This window comes from Elephantulus edwardii, unplaced genomic scaffold (assembly GCF_000299155.1).
Source record: "Elephantulus edwardii isolate Elephantulus edwardi_28Jun2011 unplaced genomic scaffold, EleEdw1.0 scaffold00163, whole genome shotgun sequence".
Taxonomy (NCBI): domain Eukaryota; kingdom Metazoa; phylum Chordata; class Mammalia; order Macroscelidea; family Macroscelididae; genus Elephantulus; species Elephantulus edwardii.
In genome coordinates, this window is record NW_006399913.1 from 2,970,540 (window position 1) to 2,995,256 (window position 24,717).

A 24,717-nucleotide genomic window follows, 5' to 3' on the forward strand; every position below is an offset into this window, starting at 1 on the left:
CAATGACTAAGAAAAGCCAAAGAGAACTGAGGACTTTAAATCAGTGTGTTGAAGAAGATTACTGAATATGAAGATCATGGAATACGAAAAGAATAAACACATCTGTCTTTAAGCAAGTGTGCTTGGGTGCTCTTGAGAAGCAAGGATGGTGAAACTTTGTCTCACACACTTTGGGCATATTAGTAAGAGGGGCCAGTCTTTGGGAGAAAGATTTCATGCTGGGAAAGACAGAGGGTGAGTGAAAGAGAGGAAAATCCTCAGTGAGAAGGACTTGACACATTAGCAGTAACTGAACATGGGAGAGATCATAAGGATGGTACAAGACAGGGAAAGATTCAGGTCTGTTATTCACTGGATGGTTATGGCTTATAGCCCACTCAACAGCACTTACCAATAACAACTTTCTTAAACCTTGACATCAGTACAATAATAGATTATCTCCATATGGAAAAAAGTCTGATTCCATTTTTACTATCATGAAAACAAGGTAGAGCAAATTTTGCAAGAAAATTCTTATGAAATTACTTGTATTATTTCTTTTAAAAAATGTCAAAGGCAATTTTTTCCCTCTGGTTTGGATGAAAACACAAAGTGATGGATAGCAAACAGGAAGTTTTTGCCTTTCTCAAAGGAGATCAATCTAAGTTGAGCCATGGGCACAATATCTTTAAGATAATTAAATATCCAATTTTTTCAAGTAAAGTTTTAAAAAGAAATATAAATGAATGGAGTAAATATGCCCTCAAGTACACATATCTGCAATGATGCTAAAGTGAAAGAATAAAATATTCTTACAAAACTGGGCATTTCAAGTGCTATGTATAAGAGTATATTTTCTCATTCCAACATATACTGTAATATAAGCAGACATATTACACTGTTTATAATTTGATTGTGAATAGTTTTATTTTACCATTTACCAAACTTATTTTGTTGAGTTATTCAAACTAACTTCTGCCAAGAACACTAGAATTTTGGTGATAGTGCTTCTTTGGGGAGCAAAACCACCTCTTTCCTCAGAAAATTAAAACTGTTTATCTTGGCACATAAACCTTGGTATTGAGCCTTCTGGAAAGTATTTTAAAGCTGTTGTTTTTAACCTAGACTTTGTGACTGAAACAGGAAAACGTTCTGTAGCTCTGTACCAAAATACATATTTACAGAGCTTATTTTATTTCTACACCAAAAATACTAGGTTGATCGCAAGTGTTTCAAAATAAGATTTCCTAGAACCATACTACAAATTGGATATTATCAGTATATTCAACATGGCAATTACATTTTTAACTTCAAATATTCTGACTACTAAGAAATGCTAAATGTTGATCAGATACACTCTATGCACCACACTCAGGAAAGAAAACGTTTCCTTAAACGATCTGTTTTGTTGGGAATTTTTACAAAAAGAAACTTTACTAGGTACTTTACTTTCTTCTGTTTATGTCCAATGAAAGATATATTTCTAGCTTTATGTTTTAAAGATTATTTTTCTCTACTTAGTATGTTTTATCTTCAGATTGTATAGAATACAAAGAGAATGTGAACTTTTTTTTTTTATTTTATTATTTTTGTGTGCGTGTACCGTCAAATCAGATCTGACTGGTACAGGAGGAGATGAATGTGAACTTTTTTGTAAAAAAAGACCTTGTATAACCCAGTAAAACAAAACCCAAAAAACCCCAAAACCGAAACAAATCTGACTGGTACAGGAGGAGATGAATGTGAACTTTTTTGTAAAAAAAAAAAAAAAAGACCTTGTTCCGATAATGTACCTGAATACAACTATGAAAGACTGGAAATTCATGAAATAAAATAGTCATTGAGCCTAACTCTTTCATCTCCTTCAAAGTTATTTAAATAAAAGGGGGGGGAACCCACAGAAATATTATGCTTAAATCAGAAGATACAATAAGAATGATAGATTAATCAAACCATTTTAAAGACTACCTAATAGCTTCAGTAATTTTTCATTCACTAATGAATGGCAGAAAATATTACATATCTCAATATCAATTATCTCTGTATCACATGTCAGACTTTGAATATTTAAACCTATATTTTTTTCCCTTTCAAACAATCTATTCTTTTAAAATAGCATAATTTTGTATTCTGTGTAAGATTTTGATAAAATCAAAATAAGTTAAGACTACAGTTGCTGTTAGGAGCCACTATGATGGCAACAGCTCATATACGACAACAGCTCTGACTCTGCCCTATACTGTGACTGCCTCACCATCTTCAACACATTGGAGCCCTTGGTGAATCTCACCAGGTTTTATCAAAGACCTGCTAGGATGTTTGGTCAAGAAATTAGGGATTTTAAAATGCTCAGATAGTTGCATTGGCTTATTTAGGAAAAAAACAATATGTATACATATAAATTCATAGCGACCCTATGAATTTATGAATTTAGGGTCGCTATGGATTTATATGTATACATATTGTTTTATTCCCTAAATAAGACAATGCATGAGTCGCAGGCGACTCGACGGCACATAACAACAACAACACATACATATAAATATATATTATTAAAAAATATAAAAATTGTTCTATCACTTAAGATGAAATTTTCATTTAAAAAACCGTATACTTTAATGACTGAATTTAGCATATATCATAAACCCTGAGATACAGCTATCAAAATAAATGCAGTAAGAATAACCAAAATGAAATTTACTAAGAAATGAGGTGTTTCTACCTGAAAGTCTTATTTCCACACTGCTGTGACTATATGCTAAAGGAAAGAAACATCCTTTCCCTATCTCACTTTTTTCTCTTCTGATTTTTAAAGTGGTGATTTCTCTGACCAAGCGAGAAAACAAAATTCATTCCACTTATGGGGAACAATTATTTGAGGAATTTTAACTAACCAGGTTGATGGGTACACTACTTTTGTTATTAAAATATATAGGCGAAATAGAACATACCTGAAAAAGAACATGTACATGGCAGCTGTGATGCAGAACAAAAGGACCTAAAACAAGGAGAAAAAGACATTACTTGCTAAAAAATACATTGTATAATTTGTATGAATTATAAAAGCCAAATAAGTCTTATTTCTGAAGCAATAAAACAATGTTCAAAATGAGCTATATACAAATCACCCTATCTACTTTAAAGAAAAAGAAATTCATGAAAGGGCAATAATGAATATATAACAATTATATATAAGGGCTCTGGTGGCCTAATGGTAAGAACCTGCACTGCAATTCCAAAGGAATGCAGTTGGAATTTGCCAACCGCTCCGTGGAAAAGGATAGACAATGGTCTCCTGTGCAATTAACCACCTCTAAAAACCCGCTAGTGGGTGATCTAGGGGTTAGTTCCAACTCAGTAGTACTCAACACAACAATAATTATTTAAAATTATATATCAGAATCAATTAGACAACAGTGGATTTGAAAGTTTGAAAATATATTTATTTCAATAAGAATGTTTACACCTATTCCTAAATTATCAACCTTTTCAATATGTGACATTTCTCAGTACAATGACAATAAAATATCTTATCCAATATCTTCGCTGAAAAGAGAGTACCAGAGGAATGACTGTGTTTTATTGACTATGCAAAGGCATTTGCCTGTCTAGATCACAACAAACTGGCTATCTCTGAGAAAAACGGAAATCACAGAACACTTGATTGTGCTTATGCAAAAGCTATACTTGGAAGAGGAAGCAGTCATCAGAAAATAGCAAGGAGAAACTGCACGGTTCAAAATTGGGAAAGGTGTACATCAGGGATGTGTTCTAACTCTGTATCTTTTCAATCTATATCCAGATATCTGGGACGCTGGGCTCTATGAGGAGAAATGTGACATCATGATTGGAGGAAGACTCATCAACAATCTGTATCACATAGATGACACAACCCTTTTTGCTTCAACTCATAGTGACTCTCCTTAGAGTTTCTAAACATGTAACTCTTTTTATTGATTTAACTTTCATTTCAGTTCTCTCTCCCTCCCATTCCATCTCTGTTATCCCATGAAGATTGAGTTTACCTATGTGTGAACTTTTCCTTAATTGGCCTTATATAAGAATTGTCTGTCACTGACATACATTGCCAAACATAATTTTTATAGATTTATCCATGTTGTATAGTGTTTCACAAACTCTTTGTTGTTTTATTAATACATAATATCCCATTATGTGAACAGACCAGAGTTTCTTTCACCATTTGTCCATCAGTGAACATTTGGTTGTTTACAACTCTTCACTACTGTAAATAAGTCGTGCCACAAGCATGCATGTGTATTAGGCTATAAATCTTTATGAAAGGATACTGCCAATCTTTCCCCTTCAGAGTGCCTAGTGGCCTGAAATGCAGAACTTTAGGTTAACAGTCCAACATATCTGAAAGTGAGAGAGGGAGGCAGGGAGGAAAGGAATGAAAGTGGGTGGAAGGGAGAGAGATATTTATGAGACATTCATGATTCTGTTCTACATCTCATTTGCTTACAAACACCCAACCCAGATCTGACAACTGGTCTCTCCACTTGTAGTAAGAGAGGAAGAAGTGGCATAAAACCAGAAGAACTATAAGGTGCCAGGTATCATTACAGATCATTAGAATCAAAGACTTTACAGAAATGCCTGATGAAGTGGGAGATGATGATGATAGAACTTCACATTCTTACAGACCCTAGATGTTATGGAGCCATGTAAGTGTGTTGCAACTATTGCCTTTAAACCCAAAACCAAAACTATCCAATGAAGGCTTCCTCAAAACTAAACACAGTTCTAGCTTGAGCATTCTGCTTTCGTAAGAACTATCTAAAGGGGATGCAAATGACAATAGTAACTCAAAAGATTAGGCAGAAGCCTTCAAGCATGTGGGTCGTTAATGAGGGAGTCACAACTCAGAGAAAGAGGAGCAATCTTCTTTCATGAAATTTACAGCCTCCAAAAACCTTCTGGAAAGGTCAGCTATTTTGCAGTGTATATTGCTAATAACAAAACTTTTTTTTAAAAAAAAAAGGATGAGGAGTTGAGCAGGGAATTCTTTCTTTAAACATGTAAATATTTGGAGGGGTAAAAAGTAATAAATGTCACAGCAAGCATTAATAAACCACAAAAACTGTAAATCAAGTAGGAGAAAACACTCACCAAAATTACATGTTGGACAACATTGTTATTGTTGTTGTTACTACGTACTGTCGAGTCGCCTGCAACTCATAGTGACCCTATGTACAGCAGCCCTAAACCTTGCTCTATCCTGTGCCAGTCTGTCTCCGACACACCTACCCCCATTACCCCAGTCACTGAATGAATCCACCTCATTGAAGTTCTTCCTCTCATGCACTGTCCCCTCCCCCAAGCATGATGTCTTTCTCCAAGGACTGGTCCCTCCTCTTATTATTTCCAAACTATATTAGACGAAGCTTCAGAATCTTTGCCTCCAAGGAGCACCCTGATTTAACTCTCTCTAGGATGAATCTGTTTGTTTTCTTAGCAGTCCATAGTATATTCAACACTCTTCTCCAACATCACAGCTCAAAGGCACCAATTCTCCTTCTATCTTCCCTAGTCATTTTCCAACTCTCTGATGCATAGCAAGTGATTGCAAAGACCATGGGCTGTGTGAGGCGCATTTTAGTCTCTAGAATGACACTCTGCTCTTCAGTACTTTGGAACAGTCCCTAACAGCAGACTTTCCCATCACAATACAAGTTTTAATTTGCTGGCTGCTGGTGCCAAGAGTATTGACTGTGGAGCCAAGCAAACTGAAGCTGTGACCAATCTCAATCTCTTCACCATCCATCCTGATGCTGCCTATTGGTCCAGTGGTGAGAATCTTTGTTTTCTTGATGTTGAGCTTCAATCCGTATTGAAGGTTGCAGTCCTTGACCTTTTGCAGCAAGTGCTTCAGGTCCTCCTCAGTTTCAGCAAGCAGGGTTGTGTCATCTGCATAACACAGATTGTTGATGAATCTTCCTCCAATCTTGATGCCAAACTTCTCCTCATACTGCCCCACCTCCAGGATAATCTGTTCTGCATATGGGTTGAAAAGGTATGGAGACAGGACACATCCCTGGCGTACACCCTTTCCAATTTTGAACCATGCAGTGTTGCCCTGCTCTGTTCTGACGACTGCCTCTTGGTCCAAGTATAGGTTTCACATTAGCACAATTAAATGTTCTGGGATTCCCATCCTTCTCAGAGTCAGCCACAGTTTGTTATGATCCACACAGTCAAACGCCTTTGCATAATCAATAAAACACAGATAGACATTCCTATGGTACTCTCTGCTTTCAGCCAAGATCCATCTAACATTAGCTACAATATCCCTAGTACCACAACTGAGAAAATAAGAACTGAGGAGCAAACAGATTTGTACACCAACACTCACAGCAGCATTATTCGCCATCACAAGAACATGGAAACAGTCCAAATCCCCAACTACAACAGAATGAACTGACAAATTACAGTGCATCCACACAATGAAATATTACACAGGAGCAAGGATTTTGTAAGTTACTACCTAACTTGGGCAGGACTGGTAAGCTTTATGCTAAGTAAACTAACTCAGTCCCATAATAACTAATACTATTTAAGACCATTATTGTATAATACTTATGAGGATCCAAGAGGGATAGGAGCAGAGGTGTGAATATGGGGGGGTTGGGGGAGTTAATAAAAGGGTCACAAAATTTGATGGGTGGAGGGAGAGATGGGTAAAGAAAATGGGGAACATCCACTGTGAAAAACAATGTATATGAACTCTGTAAGCAAACCAGTATAAAGTAAAAAATTTATTTTAAATTAAAAAATATAAAAATTTGTTAAAACTATTCCACAAAAGTAATGTAGATAAAAAACAAAACAAAAAAATTAAATAAAATAACCAAAATAAAATTAAAAGAAAGTTTCTTTCTATTTCAGACCTTCTATCTGTATTTCCTGTATGTGTCAAGATGTGTATCTTTGTGTGTGTACTTTTCATATGTCCCATTTTATTTTACATAATCCTTGGAAATAGACATCATACTAATAGAGGGTCAGATAAAAAAAAGGAAGAATATCAATGAGAGGAACTGATATGGTGACTGTTAACAGTGAGCTTGAGTGCATCAGTGATGGTAAGGATGGCAGAAGACAGGTCAAGGTTCAGATGTGTTGTTGAAAGGGTTACTCTCAGCTGTAGTTGACTAAATGGTGCTCAACAACACAACAATAATGACATGTACCTACAAACAAACCCATGAAGAGAAATGCTGAAATTGTATTGTTTCCTATCAGAAATTACTCCATTTTCCAAGTCTTTTTCCAAGTCTATTGATGCTATCAACATGATCAATATCAGAGTGTACTTTGTGACATGTGCATTCATATATCCAAAATGAACTGTTAGATGAGGGCTCACTGCATAAAGCAACATGTGCATTTTTAAGTTCGATAAACACTGTCAAACAATTCCCATTAAGCCGTACCAATATACTCTCCCCCCACCATTGTATGACATAGATATTTCCTTATCCTAGCTGTTTCTTTAAAAACCACAAAATTTCTGTATTATCAAAAAGCTGATAACACACATTTCTAGTACATGATGTAAAAAAAAAGAGAATCTCACATTGTAATTGCATTCCTTTTATGAATGATACTGAACGTTTTATATAATCCACATCCCCTTTTCCCCCCTACTGATGCTATTTAATTTCCTACTGAATTTTTGTATCTTTGTCTATTGTAGTTGAGTTGTTATTCTTTTAAAAAAATCTTCATTTATTGAAAATGAATATGCCTCTATGAACACACAGAATATATTAGCTATGTGTTCCATAAGTACAGATGGTTAAATAAAATCATATAAAGTAAATCTTGTAAAGTACTAAGCCAAGAGCAATTTAAGCCAACACCATTTAGAAAGTATAACAAACAATGAGAACCTAAAGTTCATTCAGCTGTAAAATACTGTTCTTTCTGGAATGACTTTGCCGGATGTGACAATTTATAATGCCCTGCTTCCTGCTATAGAGTTTATAAAACCTTTAGGAAAAACTAACTGTACTACTATTAAAAATAATTCTAATGATGAAAACTATACTGTTGCTGTCACCAGTAAGGCATGTAGAATTATATGAAAACTATGCGTGTAGAGGAAGTAACAAAGGATGGAAATCATAATATATTAATATTTTTGAATGTTTAAACTTAATAGAAATATAATAAAGTAAATATGACTGAATGTGAATAAAGACTAGCAAAACTCTTTTTACCATTTAAGCCACAAAACAGTTAAAACTTATTTGTGTCATCGTTAAGAATCGAAGAGAGACATGAACAGATTTTCCTATCAAGGAACTCTTCTGCTTTTCTGTGTTAATTTCAGTCAAATCCTTTTATGTCTGATTTCACTGTCTTTGACTAATTCTTCTCCTTGCATCTCAAAACAATGATGTCTTTTGCTGCCTAGTCTTCTCTACTCACCAAGCACAAGTCTCTTTTTCATTCACTCTCTCCTTTCCGTAACTTGGATACTCCAATTTCATCTCTCTAGTCTGTAAAAGAAGCAATCCATTTCTCCTGTTCCTAGCTGTAATTCAACCATATTTGAGCAACATATCCACTCACCCATTCAATAAAATTTGATCTGGTACCTACCTAGGCATACTGTGTGATTAAATCAAGTCAAAACAAGATACAGATGTTGACACCAGATGAGCTTGTACAAAGTTGAAGTAAAACTTAATAATCTCAGAGCACACACTCCCTTCTTCATTCATTTATTCAGTATCTGCCATACTGCCAGCATCCTAGAACAAAACTACATAATAACTGATGCCAATTTGGACAAGTATATTAACAACTCATTGCAATACAATATGTTAGGTCAGTATTTACATTTCATTCTGTAACTAAAGTGCTGCTGGTCTGGAGACAGTAGTGTCTGACCTCTACCAACCCACAAGTGGTTGAGTCCTTACTTACAATAGCAACAACACAAAACTGATTCAGACCTGCTCCCATAACCCTAGACATTTTTCTATCAATTTGTGTGTGTGTGTGTGTGTGTGTGTGTGTGTGCTTTTAAAATCTTTTATCTAAAAAAATTAAAAAATCTATCTATCATCTATCTATCTATCTATCTATCATCTATCTATCTATCTATCATACTAGTTTACTTTAAAACAAACAGTCCCTCCCAAGGTTCTCGCTGCTGTACAACTAAATCCACTAAACCATCGCAATGGCCATGCAGAACTCACATACAGTAATTTTTATTTGTTTTAAATATAGCTAATTTATCGAGCTGATTAGGAAGCTCTGGTGGCCTAGAGGGTAAGGAATTGCACTGCCCTTTGAAAGGCTTATTGTTGTTATCATTATTGTTAAGTGCTGTCGAGTCATAAATGACTCATAGCCTCATAGCGACCCTATGAACAAAAGATCTGAACACTTGTGTAACTTTCATTGTTTCTCCATGTTCATAGAGTTTCTGGAGGCAAGTCATTTTGGAAGTGGATGACACTCCTGCTTCCAAGCTTGTTTTAATCAGGAAGCGCCACCAAACATTGTCCGCCAAGGGTAACCATTATCGAATTTGGCACATCAGTGTTACAGTGTTTAGCATCACAGCAACCACGAGTTACCTCTACACAGCAATACACAGACGAGTGCTGTACCACCTAAAGAATGTTTGACAGAAAAACAATTTAAACCAGGCCTGAGGGCCACAGATTAAAATCACCCACCTTTGGCTTGGTAGCATAACTTTTTATCCACTAAGCCAACATAGCTCTCTCTCTATTTTGTCATTGTTATTGTTGCTAAGTGTCATCAAGTCGTGGACGACTCATAGCAACCCTATGAACCAAAGACCTGAACATTTGTATAACTTTTCGTCATTTCACCACGTTCATAGAGTTTCCAGAGGCAACCCATTTTGGAAGTGGATGCCACTCCTGCTTCCAAGTTTATTTTCATCAGGAAGCTCTACCAAACACAGTCCACCATGGGTAACCATTATGACATTTGGCACATCAGTATCACAATGTTTAGCATCACAGCAACCAAGAATTACCTCTGTACAGCAACAGACAGACCAGGAGGGGGAATCACATCATCTTACTCCCCTTAGCGAATCAACATTCAACCCAGTACCAGCTCACCAGTACCAGCAAACAAGTTTCTGTAGAACCTGGCTCCTACAGATGACTTTCAAATTGGATTCCAGCCCCCCTTTGAAAGGCAGGTGGTTTAAATACATCAGCTCCTCCAGAAAGATGGACAGTCTTCTCTCATGCAATTTACTGTCTCTGAAAATCTGCTAGAGGGTTAACTATGAATCAGCAACACATAACAGCAACAACAGCATGAGACTTATTATAGGTTGCCATGGGCAAAATCTTCAATGATCTAAAGAAGATGGAAGGAATACACCGGGCCACTGTACCAAAAATGATTGGTGGGCATGGAACTATTTCAGGAAGTGGTGTATGATCAAGAACCAATAGTGCTAAAAGAAACAGTTCAAGCTGCATGGAGGGTATTAGCAAAAAATAAAGCCCAGGAATAGAGAGTATGCCAAGTGACATGTTTTAACAAACAGATATGGCACTGACGTACTCAACAAAGACAGAAGAGATAAGAATTTGTTTCCATTCCCAAAAAAAGTGATCCAACAGAATGTACAAACTGTTGAACAATCATTAATATCACACTCAAGTAAGATCTTGCTGAAGATTATTCAAAATGGCTGTTCCTATGCTCTGCCAAAAGTGATTATGATCTAAATATTTTTGCTTCAAACTCTCTTTCCCTGGCATTAAAATATACTTCTAATTTTTTTTTTATCTACCTTAATGGCTTCCTAATTTTGTCTGTATGCATACATTTTTAACCTTTATGTGCAATTCTGACTCTAAGACACTCTTTGGTACTGCATATATGGTTTAGAAAGTAATTAGAATTATGTATAATTTAAGGAGTAGTTTATCTTTATTGCTAACAGTATTTGTTCTGCCTCTGTCATTTTCATTTTTTTATTATTTATATTATCTTTGCTAAGTAATAAAACTTAGAAATTTAAGTAATCAATAATAGTTTATAATTTAATAATTTGTGAAATATGAAGTTATTAATTCAGGCATGCATTTATTTAAAAACATTTGTTGAAAATAAAATAAAAATGGTTGGAACATTACATCAACAGAGAAATGCCAGAAATTCAGGCTGGATTCAGAAGAAGCTGTAGCACAAGGAATATCAATGCTATCAGACAGAGTTTGACTGAAAGTACAGAATACCAAGAAGATGTCATATGTGTGTTTCATTAACTATATAAAGCTTTTAATTGTGTGGGTTATAACAAAGTATGGCTGACATTGAGAAGAATGGGAATTCCTGAACAGTTATATTTGTCTCATGCAAAACATATACCTAGACAAAGAAGCCCATGTATAAACAGAGCAAGGGAAAACAGAATGGTTTAAAATCAGGGAAAGTGTGCAAAAGTGCTGTGTCCTTTCTCCATACTTATTAAATCTGCATGTAGATCAAATCATTCGAGAAGCTGAACTATATATGAAGAATAATGTGGTATCAATATAGTAGTAAGACTCATTAACAACTTGGATTATGCAGATGACACTATCTTGCTTGAAGAAAGTGAGGAGGACTTAAATTAAGCACTTACTCCAGAAGACCAAAGAATATAGCCTTCAATATGGTTTACATCTCAACATCAATAAAACAAAAATCCTCACACTAGGGCAATAGGCAACATCATGACAGATGGAGAAGTGACAGAAGCTGTCAATGAGTTCATCTTTCTTGGATCTACAATCAACATCCTTTGCATCAGTAGCCAGAAAATAAAAAGATGTATTGCATCGGGAAAACCAGTAGATAGGGCCTCTCTAAAGGGCTGAAAGTAATGATGGCAGTTCAAAGACCAAGGTGCACCTGATCCAAACCATAATATTTTCAATTATTTGCTATGTTGCTGAAAGTTAGACAATGAATAGGGATGAAGAAGAAGGACTGATGTCTTTGAGTTGTGGTGGTAGAGAAGAACTGGCAAAAGGACAAATACGTTTTGGAAAAGGTGCAGTCAGAGTTTTCCTTGGAGGCAAAGATACTGAAAGTTTTCTCACATAATTTGGGCATGTTGTTAAGAGGGCACCAGTCCTTGCAGAAGGACATTAGGCTTGGAAAGGTGAATGGTCAGAGAAGGAAAGGAAGGCCTTCAATGAGATGGACTAACCCAATGACTTTAACAGAGAGCTAAAGTATGTTAGAGAAGGTCAGGATGGCACAGGATAGGTCAGGGTTCATATCCATTGTTCACAGGCTCGTGTAAGTAGTAGTAGACTCAACGGCATGTAACAAGATTTCAATTCAGGTAGGAAATAGAATGCAACCCTTCTGTCAGGACAGCTTCTCAAAAACTCTCGTTAAGTCCTTTGACCTTCAATCTCAGAACTCTGGGCCAGTGTGTCACAGTCCTTTTAATCCTGCCAATCATGTGGTCTATCTCCTTCTCTGCTCTGGCTCCCCAGATCAGCAATTCTGGTTCAGCTGTCTGTTTTTCTGCCACCTCAGCAGCTACTGCTGCTTTATATCATCTCCTTTGCATGTAAGAATCTCTGACCCTGCTCTTCACTTCTTATATCTTGATGGTAGTGGAATCCTCCTTTCTGCCTCTTTAATTTTCTTCAATTTAAGTCCAACAGAATGGCAAAACTGTCCAATCCCCTCGTTAGTAGTCTACTCACCTTATTCACATCCATGGTGCCATTTATCTCATTCACGTTTTTTAGCATACTCCTAACAGAACTATGCTAAAAGACTAAAGTGAGTCTGATTCAGGCAATGGTCTTTTCAATCACTTTCTATGCCATCTGAGAGCTGAACAATGAACAAGAATGATAACTGAAAAATTGATGCCTTTGAGCTGTGGTGTTGGAGAAGAATACTGAATATCCCATGGTCTGCCTAAAGAGTAACAGATATGTCTTGGAGAAGGTGCAGAGTGAGAAGCTATTCCTAGGAGTAGGACATAATGCTTGGAAACATGAAGGGACAGTGAAAGAGATGAAGACTTTAAAAAAGATAGACACAGTGACTACAGCGATATGCTAAAGTGTGTTAGAGTTGATGAGGACAGCACAGGATAGGACAAGGGTCAGGTCTATTGTTCACAGGGTTGCTATGAGTCCTACTCAACTCAATGACCCCTAATGACAACAAGAACTCAGACATGTTGCAAAAGTCAAAGACAATGGCTAGCAAAACCATTGTGATCAATCTACCACACCACAATCTCACACCAAATCATTTCACCAAACATTTGCCAGTATTATTTCAATTATATATCTGAGCAATGTGGTGTGTTATGTTTTATTGCTAAATTATCTGTATACTTGTCTGTCACTTTGCTGATGTTGTGTGCCGTCAAGTAGGAAATGACTCACAGCTGACCCTCCAGTGGGCTGTTAGAGGCAGTAACTTGCAGGGGAGGAGACTGCTTATCTTTCTCCTTTCTAGCAGCTGGTGAATTCGAACAATGTGCCTTTGGGATTATAGTGCAGCTTCTAACCACAAGGCTATTAGGACTTAAAACATAAAATCTTAGAGAGCAGAGTCTTCCCCACAGCCCACCCCTACTCATCCAGGTAATCTCATATATGGTTAGATCCTAACAATACCATAAGAGATTTTTTTTTTCCTATTTAACAGCAATCACCTTTGAAAAAGCTAAATGCTACTTATATTCATAAACTTTAGAAAAGACTGAACTTTAGATTATATTAAGCACCTTTTTAGTGAGAAATAAGTGCTATTCCACTTGCTTATGTGTATTCAAGTCAAACAGGTATAACTGTTCATTACAACGGTGATTTGTTTTAGCTATTGTATAATTACAAGCAGAGACGATTCTCTGCACTGCTTTTTAACTTTTTTCTGTAACTCAAACTGTCCATCACAATATATAATCCTCCTTTCCTTTGTTTTGGAATAGCATTTAAACTAATGATTTCTTTTATCAAATACAGGAAGAAACAATAACCCTTGGAAAAATTACAAGGGAGGTCTGAGAAAGAAAGGAAAACCTTCAACAAGATGTACTGTCACAGGGACTGTAACAATGGGCTTAAAGCACAGCTGACTGTGAGGTGGGCACAGGGTCAGGCAGATCTGTACTAAGGGGTGTTATGATCTGGAGTCAACTCAGTGGCATCCAGCAACAACAACAGAGACACAAATGCCAAACTCGGGCTAAGTCCTGGATCTCTAGATTAAGGCAAAATTGGACAAAGGTCTTCCATAGTCTTTTGTCATCTTTATAACTCCAAAGTTCAAGAATTCTATAAGTCACTTTTGTTCAACAAACATCCAAACTGTTACAAAGAAAACTGCTTCTAGTATTTAATGAGGTAAATTCTAGACTCTGTATATAAAGTAAGCAAATAAAATTCTTTGTTTTTCATCGAACTGAGTGTAAGAAATCGTATTAGATATGCCAGAAGTTTCGACCTGGTCTCTTCCTTGCACAGCTCACCTTTCTTGATTTATACTTCAAGGTCAGCAGTTTAGCAACATACTAATCTTGACATTTTCCAGTTGTAGGAACAGCAATGTTTAGTGGCTGGGAAGGACAGCTTCTACATTATGCTGCCCTTTTATGGTAAGTAGTTAAGCTGCATCCTGTCTTCTATAAAAATCAAACCATTTAAAGTATTTAAAACTCTTGACAATTTTCACACTCAGTAACTAACACAACCTAGAAGTTACATTTGTTATTACAAGATTCTAATGCCGCTGCAAGCCGACTTGCTTTCAAATAAGCTGCTTAAAACAACTCACTGATTGAAGGATTATGGATAAAGGTTTACATATGGAAAATAGAAGTTTTACTTAAAGCGGGAAAGAAAATTTAAAGGTCAAGTAAATTCAAGAGGTAAACTCATTCACTGAACAAAGCTTTGGCATTGTAAGTATACTTTCAGAGCCAGGACTTCACAGAACAATTAGATACCATTCCCAAACACCCACAGCACCTTGTCTACATCTCCATTATTATGTGGAGGGTTGCAGTTTAAGCCAATGCCAATCACCTGTCTCTTTTCTTTCCTGTCCTTTTTACTTTTTTTAAAATTTTTTATTATTATTAATTTTAATGAAAATTTACAGAGACTTTGGATTTCCATTCATTCATTGCTGCACACCTTGTTTTATGGTAACATAATTAATTGTTAAAAGACACTAAAAAAAGTAACTCAAAATCAACAATGAAGAAAGAAAAGAAATTTAAAAAAAAAGAAAGGGTAAGGAGTCAACTGGATCATGTGAAGGTTTAAAGACATAAAGGTAAGGAAAATAAACTAGAAAATAAAAAGAGCTGAAAAATGTAGAGAAAAAAGGAAAAATAATAACAGTAACACAATATTAAGTGAGTAATGTGTTAAGCACTGCTGGCATTCAGAATAGCTCTTAAATGTAAGCCTTCATCATCCCATTGACAATTAAATTCAAGAGATAAATTACTCATCTACAATTAGCAAAAATTTTAGGTGACTACACATTCAAATTTATGGCAGCTGAGTTAATGGCTGTTCTGCATATAAGTAGATATAATCCTTGTAATTTCTTTGAATGTTCTTTTATAGTCCGTTCTTGTCATTAGAAAAGAAAGGGAAAAGGATCTTTCCAAATCTAGTAAAAGAGTAATTAAAATAGTAGTACATTAACTGCTGATATTAATACTGAATGCTCATTAAATACCAAATTTTATTAATGTTTCATATGTCATTTTATATAATCCTCAAAACCACACTGACAAATACTGCATGGTGCCACTGTTGTAAAGCAGGACTGATCTCGGGGCTGGGAGGAGACTGAGAAGGATGGGTTCAATAACGTACACTGCATTGAAACAGATGAGGGAGAAAACTGTTTAAGAGGGAAAATTATTAGGGATTTTTGTCATGACAGGAGTCCAGAGTGAAGGCTGCTTAGTAGAGTGGACCTGGGGGGAGGGATTGTAGAACAATGAAAGAATTTTTCTTTTACTTTTCCAAGAGGGTAGTGTACTGGGGGGAGGGTGAGGAGGGGTGAAAAGTGCAACAATGAATGAATGGAAATCCAACGTCTCTGTAAATTTTCACTGAAACTAATAATAATTTTTTTTAAAAAGGACAAATAAAGGCAAAAAAAAAAAATCAGCCACACCATCTAAGAAATACCATTCTCACTTCAGAAATAGTTAATAATAGCAAAAATAGATAAATAATAGCCAGGTTTATAAATCACATGTAATTCCAAAATCTATATAGCGCCATAGTTGGTTGGTATGGTTTTGGGTGGGGGGATTTTTTTCCTTCCTCTCAAAGATTCTTTTAAAAACTGTCAAAGGGGAACACGTTGGGTGGAGGTGGTAAAGGACATGCCCATCTTGGCTCCCAAGAAGCCCCTGGTGGGATCAGTTAGCTATAGAGGTGTGGCCTTTGGCTTAACAGCGCAACTCTCTAAGGACTACGTCAACAGAGTTCTTTAAAGAATTAGAGCCTTTACAAATGTCATTCAATTTAACTATGAAAAAATTCTACTGCTTCATGCATGGTAGATAAAATAAAATCTGTGTTGAGGGAGGAGGGTGTGGCTGTTTACATAATGAGCTCAATTTTCCAAAAAGCAAAGATGATAGAAAAATTTCATAATCTTAAAAACGTCCATAACAAAAAATAGCACACTGAAGAAACACATTTTCTAAGTTTGCAAAATAATTAATCTAAATATTATCTTACAAAATAACCAAAAACCTCAATTGTTCATATATGAAGTAAGGTGAGAGAATAAATAGCTTTAGCCAGATTTCCAGTTTCTTTGCTTAACTACCTAGGGGATCTTTTTCTTTTTTTTCTATTAACTATTGATAAAGTGTGGTAATATTTTCAATGGGGGGAGGGAATCCACACAAATAAAAACCTCAAACAAAGAAGAAAAGAAAAAAACCAAATAGAAGAGGAAAAGAGATGCTAAATTAACTCTGAGCACAGTTAATGATGAAAAACATTGTTTTTAAAAGGGTAAAGTAGACAGGTCACAGAAATGAAGGCTTCTTGTTATATTTAGACAAAGTATAGTAAGTCTTAGTTATTTTCATCCAAATGGTTTCATTTATCTCAAGTAAGAATGAGAACCAAGTTTTAAATGATGTTTTTCCCCTCAGAGGCATTAAGAAATAAATAAGAACTTCAGACTACTAGTATTGCAATTAAATTTTTTTATGATTTGATAAAGATAGAAAAGGCCATTTGCAAAAGGATATTGCTGTACTGGTAGGTACTGTAGCCAAGAAAACAGCATTCACTAGTTACCGCACCAAACCACAGTGTGCTGGGGACGAAAACCCACCAGCTGTTAGCCAGCTGAGTTCCACATTCTTTACATGTCCAGAGAGCCAACTCAATGCCAATACACAATCCACAAAGAAATGGTCATCAAAAATAAGCCGAATGATATATAATGTTTTTACGGATGCTCTGTTAAATGTAGCTTATGGATTCCCTGGCCACTTATTAGTATAATGGAATGTCACTTGGTTCTTCCATATGCTGTGCTCTGTGTCCACATTCAAGTCTTCTGCCAGTGCTTTGGGCATCTGCTCATTCCGAAATTCACTGAGAGAAAAATCCTTCCTTGACTGCTCATAGTACTGCTTATCTCTGGGTTGATTCTCACCATTCTCATCCAGCTGCAGATTACTCTGTGAATATGACGTTCCCACAGACCACTTCTCCAGGCAAGAAAAGTCTTGAACTAATGATTTGTACTAACAAATGTTAGAGAAGTCATAAAGCACAATGGAAATGGACATTGCTCCTACATTAAAAAGTATAAAACAAAGAATACGCATGTACTTGATTTTTTAATAAAAGAAATGTGCAAGATCTTTTCATGTCAACCTATGATAGAACCTAGGCTTTTCAATGATATAATCTTACAGATTTAATCTACATGAAAACATTTTTAGTCAAAATCTCTGTGATTATTATTACACTATGAAAACAGATCAACTCCTTTTCTATTACTTTATAAATACATTCATAGTACTTTAAAACTATTCTAGCAATAACAATGTATAATTAGATTATACTCTAGTACTTTTGAATCTAGGTTCTTGGACATCGATTTCATTGTAAGAAACAAAAGAAATGATGATTTTCTTAAAGTACACATTTCTTTCTCAACAATTTTCTGCATTAGGTGAGGGAGGTTTCTTTCTGTTTAGAAATTAGTCTTCTTGAAATAAAAGTCACAGCCTAGAGAAAATTTGCCCTGGGATAGTTCTAAAATGTTATATCTAAATACCAATGTCATCTCCACCCAAGAAGCCAGAAACAGATTAAGAAGCTGTATTTCAGGAAAGTAGAATAGTGGAATAGAAGTAATATGCTCTGAAACAAGTCCTCACAACACCCAAAAGTTTAAGCACTTTGAAACAGATATGACTTGGCCTTCTCAGTCTTCAAAATTTAATTAGTAACAATAAACCAGACTAATGGGGAGGAGCGTGTAGGGGTGGAAGTTGCTAAATTTTAAAAAGTATTTCTAAATTAAACCATTTTGGCTGTGTTAAATATAGGGCATGGCAAAAATGAGGTATGTGTATATGTTGGCCAAAACTTTCACATGGAAATTCTGTTTATAACAAGAAAACAGTCTGGTTAATATTTTAATAGAAAATGCCCCTAAGGAAAGCAGGTGGTCCCTGGTATACATTGTCTCAGTTTCTGTGCTATCCGAAGCATACATTCCTTCATCTTAATTAAGTTAGGAGCCAAAGGACAAACTGGCATTTATAAAAGCATGATTTCATTTTTATAAAAAAGAACAAGGAAATAAAGGACCAGTTTTTAATGAAAACTAAACATTAAAATATAGGTAATTTTACTGCTTAAAAAATTCCATTAGTGTCAATAGCATCAATACATTCAGGCCAACCTTAACCAAAAATAAAGTCTTCAGTTTTGTATTTAATAAGGAGTACAGCATGGTAACTGGGGAAAAGGAGGCCGTTTCCTATTACCAACTAACAATATAGCGACAAATACTTTTTTTATTATACCAGTAAACTTCAAAAACAAAACTTAAGTAGTAACTTATACAAACTAAGTTTCAACACAAAACTATTGGCTGATTATTTCGATTCAGCAGCATAATCATTCTCTCTTAAAACCCTATACGTAATGAAATAATAGCCCCTGTACCTAGTGGCAAGAAGCTGTGCAGCAATCCTGAAGGCATGAGGTTTGAGGCCACCAGGTGCTCCACAGGAGAAGGATGGGCAGTCTCCTCCCGTGTGATTAACTATCTCTGAAAACCTGCTAAAGGGTCAGCTACAGTTGGTTCCTACTCAACAGTACACAACAACAACATATACCTTGATCCCAGTCTAGGTCACAACTACGTAAGACATATGAACAGTCTCAATCAACACTATGCCTCCCCAACAGATGAGCAGCCACCCTCCCACATGGGTACAGAAACTAAGAACAGCTCCAGTAAGTCCAGTCCTGACACACGTTAAGTATTTTTTCACTCAAAAATGCTCCCTGGAATTCAAGATATAGCTTTTTTATCCTTTTCAAATTATTTGTAATTCACATAAACAGGCAATTTTCCCCATTAAGATTGGTTTTTAAAAAGTCTTTATATTATAATTTTAGTAAAAATTTACAGATCATCTAGTATTCCAATTTTTTTTTAAAAAAAAAAAAAGATCTATTTCCTATTTGATGCACAAAATGACTGGGCAGCCTCAGTACATGAACTTTTTTTTTCTCTATTAATACCGCTTAATTAGAAGTCAGTCACTCCTTGTGTTTATATAATTTTATTTTTGTTTGTATAACTGAGACTGAATCTGGAACATAGAATGTTTTTTAAAGTACCTGATAAAACCAATGCATTTAAAAATCTTCATTTAAAACAAATATTGTAGAATGAACTTAGAGCAACAACATTTTTATAAGTCCTTAAATCAGCTGAATTTTAACTATATAATTAACCCCACATATCCAAAAACTCAAAAATTCAACAAATTGAATTCTATACAATATGGTTTAAAAGTTTTGGTTTTAAGTAACAAAACTTTTTGAACAAATATTATGTGCCATGGAATCCCTTGCAACTCATAGCGACTCTATGTACAAGAGCCCTAAACCCTGCTCTATCCTGTGCCAACCTTCTTGTCTCTGACACACCTTCCTCCGTTGCCCCAGTGACTATATCAATCCATCTTATCGAGGGTCTCCTGTGCTGTCTCTCCACCCTCCCAAACGTGATGCTCCTCTCCAAGGAGTGGTCCCTCCTTCTAACATATCCAAAGTTTGTCAGACAACACTTCAGAATCCTTGTCTCCAAGGAGCGGCCTGGTTTCACCCCTCCAGGACAAACCTATTTGTTCTCCTAGCTGTTGTTTGTTGTTGTTCAGTGTCGTCGAGTCACAGGTGACTCACAGCCACCCTATGAACAAAAGTCCTCAACACGTGTGTGTATGATTTTCATTCTTCCTCCAGGTTCATAAGGTTTCTGGAGGCAAGCTATTTATGGAAGTGGATGCCACTCCTGCTTCCATGCTTGTTTCAACCAGGGAGCACCACCAAAATCTGTCTACCATGGGTAACCATTATCACATTTGACACATCAATGTCACAGTGTTTGGCTTCACAGCAACCACGCGTTACCTCTGAACGGCAAGTGGACACACTAGGGCTATATAACCTAGAAAAATGTTTGACCATCAACAATTTAAAACAGGCCTTAGGGCCGCAGATTAGAGTTACCCACCTTTGGCCTGGTAGAATCATTTTTGGTCTCCTAGACCAACTGGTCTCACTCTAGACTGTTCTCCTAACAGTCCATTCAACACTCTTCTCCATCACCACAGCTCAAAGGCGTCAATTCTCTTTCTATCATCCCAGCTCTCTGACGCATAGCAAGCAATTGCAAAGACTATGGCCTGGATCTTAATCTCCAGCACCTACTGACATCATTGCTCTTCAGTACTCTATATAGGTCCCTGATAGCTAAATTTACCAATACAATTCATCTCTTGATTTCTTGGCTGCTGGTATCAAGAGTGTTAACTGTGGAGCCAAGCAAACTAAAACTGTTAACAATCTCAATCTCTTCATCATCCATAATGATGCTGCCAAATGGCCCATATAAACTAAAAATAAGTGAATGCAAAAATACTCTGCTTAGAGTATGCTAGGCTCTTTTGAAGCCTGCCTTGTCTCCCATTCCACACTCCATTCACACAGATCCTAAGAGATTCTGTAAAACTCTGAGAATATCTTAAAGTTTATCTTTAAAAACACAATACTGGTAGACAGTTTAAAAAAACAAAGTAGAGTAAGGTATTAAACCTTTACCTTTTACTCCTTTCACAAAGAAGACAAAAAAGAAAGGTTCAGAGACAGAAGCTGTCACAAACACCATGTAATTAGATTCCAGTAAAATAACTCAGGGTAACTTCCAAAGTCAGCCTGCTCTTAGTTTATGTATAATTCTGGTAACATGAGCTAGATAATTTTCAAAAACATAGTAACAAATTCTGAATGGCAGGAAAACAAGATTGGTATAAAAACAATAAAGAAATTATAATAGAAAACAAAATAACTCTTTGCAAAGTGAGCTGCAAGAATGTATCCACACCCCTGGCTATACACCCTCTGTCATATCCTCTTGCCACTCTATTGTTCCCACTACTGTCCTGTACCAGGAGTCTGAACTAACATAGCTAACCCTCCAGTGGGTCTTTGGAGACAGTAAAAATATGTCTTCCACAGAAGAGCTGTGGACTCGAACTTCATACATTTGCACTGGCAGTGCAACTCCTTACCACCTTGGGCTAGTCTCATGACTTGACTACGAAAATGTGATCAAGAAAAATGGTATTGTGTTTATTTCTAAGTCAAAGTCTTGACTTTAACTTCCTGGAACTCTGAAAAGACTCCATAAAGAATTCTGAGCCAATCAAGTTAATAAGAAGAGACTAGGAAATAAGAGAAGTCATGTGAGAAAAAACAAACAAACATCTAAGCATGTAGTAAAGCTAAGGTGCAACCTAAAGAAGGGTATGAGAATTACAGAAATTTAATTATACTCATGCAAAACCTATAAGAAGACCAAAAAGTAATTATTTGAACAAAATAATGTGATCCTGTACTGCAGAGTTTAAATCAGGTAAGGTGTGTGGCACAGTCATAACCTTTCTTCACATTTATCCAACTATATGCTAAGCACATAATCCACATTAAACTATGTGGTGAACAACACAGCATCAAGACTGGAAAATGAAACATAAACAAGTGACATGTAGACGATACAACCTGGTTTGCTGAAAACAAAGATGACTTGAAGCACTGACTAAATGACACCTTATTGTTGTTGTTGTTGTTGTTGTTGTTGTTGTTGTTGTTGTTATGTGCCGTCGAGTAGTCTGCGACTCATAGCGACCCTGTGTACAACAGCCCTAAACCCTGCTCTATGCTGTGTCAATCGCATTGCCTCTGACACACCCATTCCGATTACCCCAGTCACTGAATCAAGATTACCACAGTCACTGAATCAATATACCTCACAGAGGGTCTTCCCCCCATGTGCTGTCACTCCACCCTACCAAGCATTATGTCCCTCTTCAAGGACCTGTCTCTCCTTACAACATGTCCAAAGTAGGTCAGACGAAGCCTCAGCATCCTTGCCTCCAAGGAGCAGCCCGCTTTAACCCTCTCCAGGATGACTGTTTATTTTCTTGGCAGTCCATGGTACATTCAATACTATTCTCCAGAACCGCAGCTCAAAGGCATCAATTCTCCTTCTATCCTCCCTAGTCATTGTCCATCTCTCTGATGCATAACAACTGACAGCAAAGACCATGGCCTGTATCAGGTGTGCCTTAGTCTCCAGAGAGACACTGTTGCTCTTGAGTACTTTAGAGAGGTCCCTAACAGCAAACTTTCCCATTGCAATACGTTTTTTAATTTCCTGGCTGCCGGTGCCAAGAGTGTTGACAGTGGAGCTGAGCAAACTGAAGCTGTGAACAATCTCAATCTCTTCACCATCCATCCTGATGCTACCAATTGGTCCAGTGGTGAGAATCTTTGTCTTCTTGACATTGAGCCTCAGTCCATACTGAAGGCTGCAGTCTTGAACCTCTGCAGTAAGTGCATGAGGTCCTCCTCAGTTTCAGCAATGACAGCCTAGTCTACAGAAAATAAAAATCCTCACAACTGGACCCAAAACAACATCAAGATTAAAAGAAAAAGAATAACACTGTCAAGGATTCATTATGCTTGGGTCCACAACTGACACAAAAACAGCAGTTGATAAATGAAATGACACAGTGCATTGGCAAATGTATTGTAAAGAACCTCTTCAAAGTGCTGGAGAAGAAGGGTGTTACTTTGAGACCTAAAGAGTGCCTTGATGTGATCCATTCAATCCCTTCATATGCTATTTGAAAGTTGTTGGACAATGAGAAAGGAAGACCAAAGACCACTAATGTAATTCAACTGCAGTGTTGGAGAAGGATACAGAACATACCAGGGACTGCAAACAAAACAACACAATCTCTCTCTGATGAAGTACAGTTACAATGTTCTTTAGAGGTAAGATGGTGAGAAACTCTCTCACATTCTTTGGGAATGTCATTCGGAGGGAAAAATCTCTGAGGAAGGACATCAAGCTTGATAAAGAAGAGGGTCAGCAAAAGAGAGGAAGATCCTCAAGAGAGGAATGGATGTGGTGGCTGTAACAACAAGCTCAAGCACAGGAGCCATTGTGAGATAGCACTGGGCAGTGTCAGCGTCAATGCGTTGGCACCAACAGTGAGTAATGAAATAGTATATATATATTCTGACATGACATTTCTACTTAACAATGCTATTGGTGTTGAGTGTCATTTATTCAATTCAACTCACAGCAAACCCACAAGTTGAAAATACAACTGCTTCATAGTATTTCCAAAATTATGATCTTTCAGAAATAAAACAGGTCTGTCTGTCAACAAAGTGCCTACTCAATAGACTTGATGTACCAAGATTTTAGTTAATATTTAAGGTTTAGAAGTTTACACCACCCAAGGATTCACCATTACTAATAAAAATTGAGGCTACATGGTTTATTATTTTAAAAGGAAAAAATATATGATGTTTTAGAAATAACCCCATTTAAAATATTTCTATGAATCAGACTTATAGAAAGCTTAAATTATGCATTACTAGATAGCAGTGAAATTTTATTACTTAAAGATAATGCAATAGACACTAAAATAGGTGAGAAAATAAAATCACTTCCTCATATTTTTCCTTCGTATGTATGCAGTCAATTCTGAACATTTAAAACAAACTATAGTTTTGTTGTTGTTGTTGTTAAGTGCCGTCAAGTCGCTTGTGACTCATAGCGACCCTATGTACAACAGCCCTAAACTCTGTTGTCCTGTGCCAATCACACCGTCTCTGACACACCTATTCCAATTACCCCAATCACTGAATCACCCTCCACTCTACCAAGCATGATGTCCCAAGGACCTGCCCCTCTTTGCAACATGCCCAAAATATGTTACACAGAGCCTCAGAATACTTGCCTCCAAGAAGCAGCCTGGTTTGACCCTTTCCAGGATGAATCTGTTTTGTTATCCTAGCAGTCCATGGTACCTTCAATACTCATCTCCAGCACCTTAGTCATTGTCCAACTCTC

The 24,717-nt window shown here is 36.5% G+C and overlaps 1 protein-coding gene across 2 annotated transcripts in view; it reads right to left on the minus strand.

Moving 5' to 3' along the window:
• Positions 1–24,717, minus strand: part of TMEM135 (transmembrane protein 135) — a 259,256-nt gene that overhangs the window by 80,480 nt on the left and 154,059 nt on the right. For both annotated transcript variants that reach the window (XM_006895253.1, XM_006895252.1), the window contains one exon: positions 2,931–2,977. In XM_006895253.1, coding sequence (XP_006895315.1) covers positions 2,931–2,977 — 47 coding nt within the window. The remainder of the gene's footprint in view (positions 1–2,930; positions 2,978–24,717) is intronic.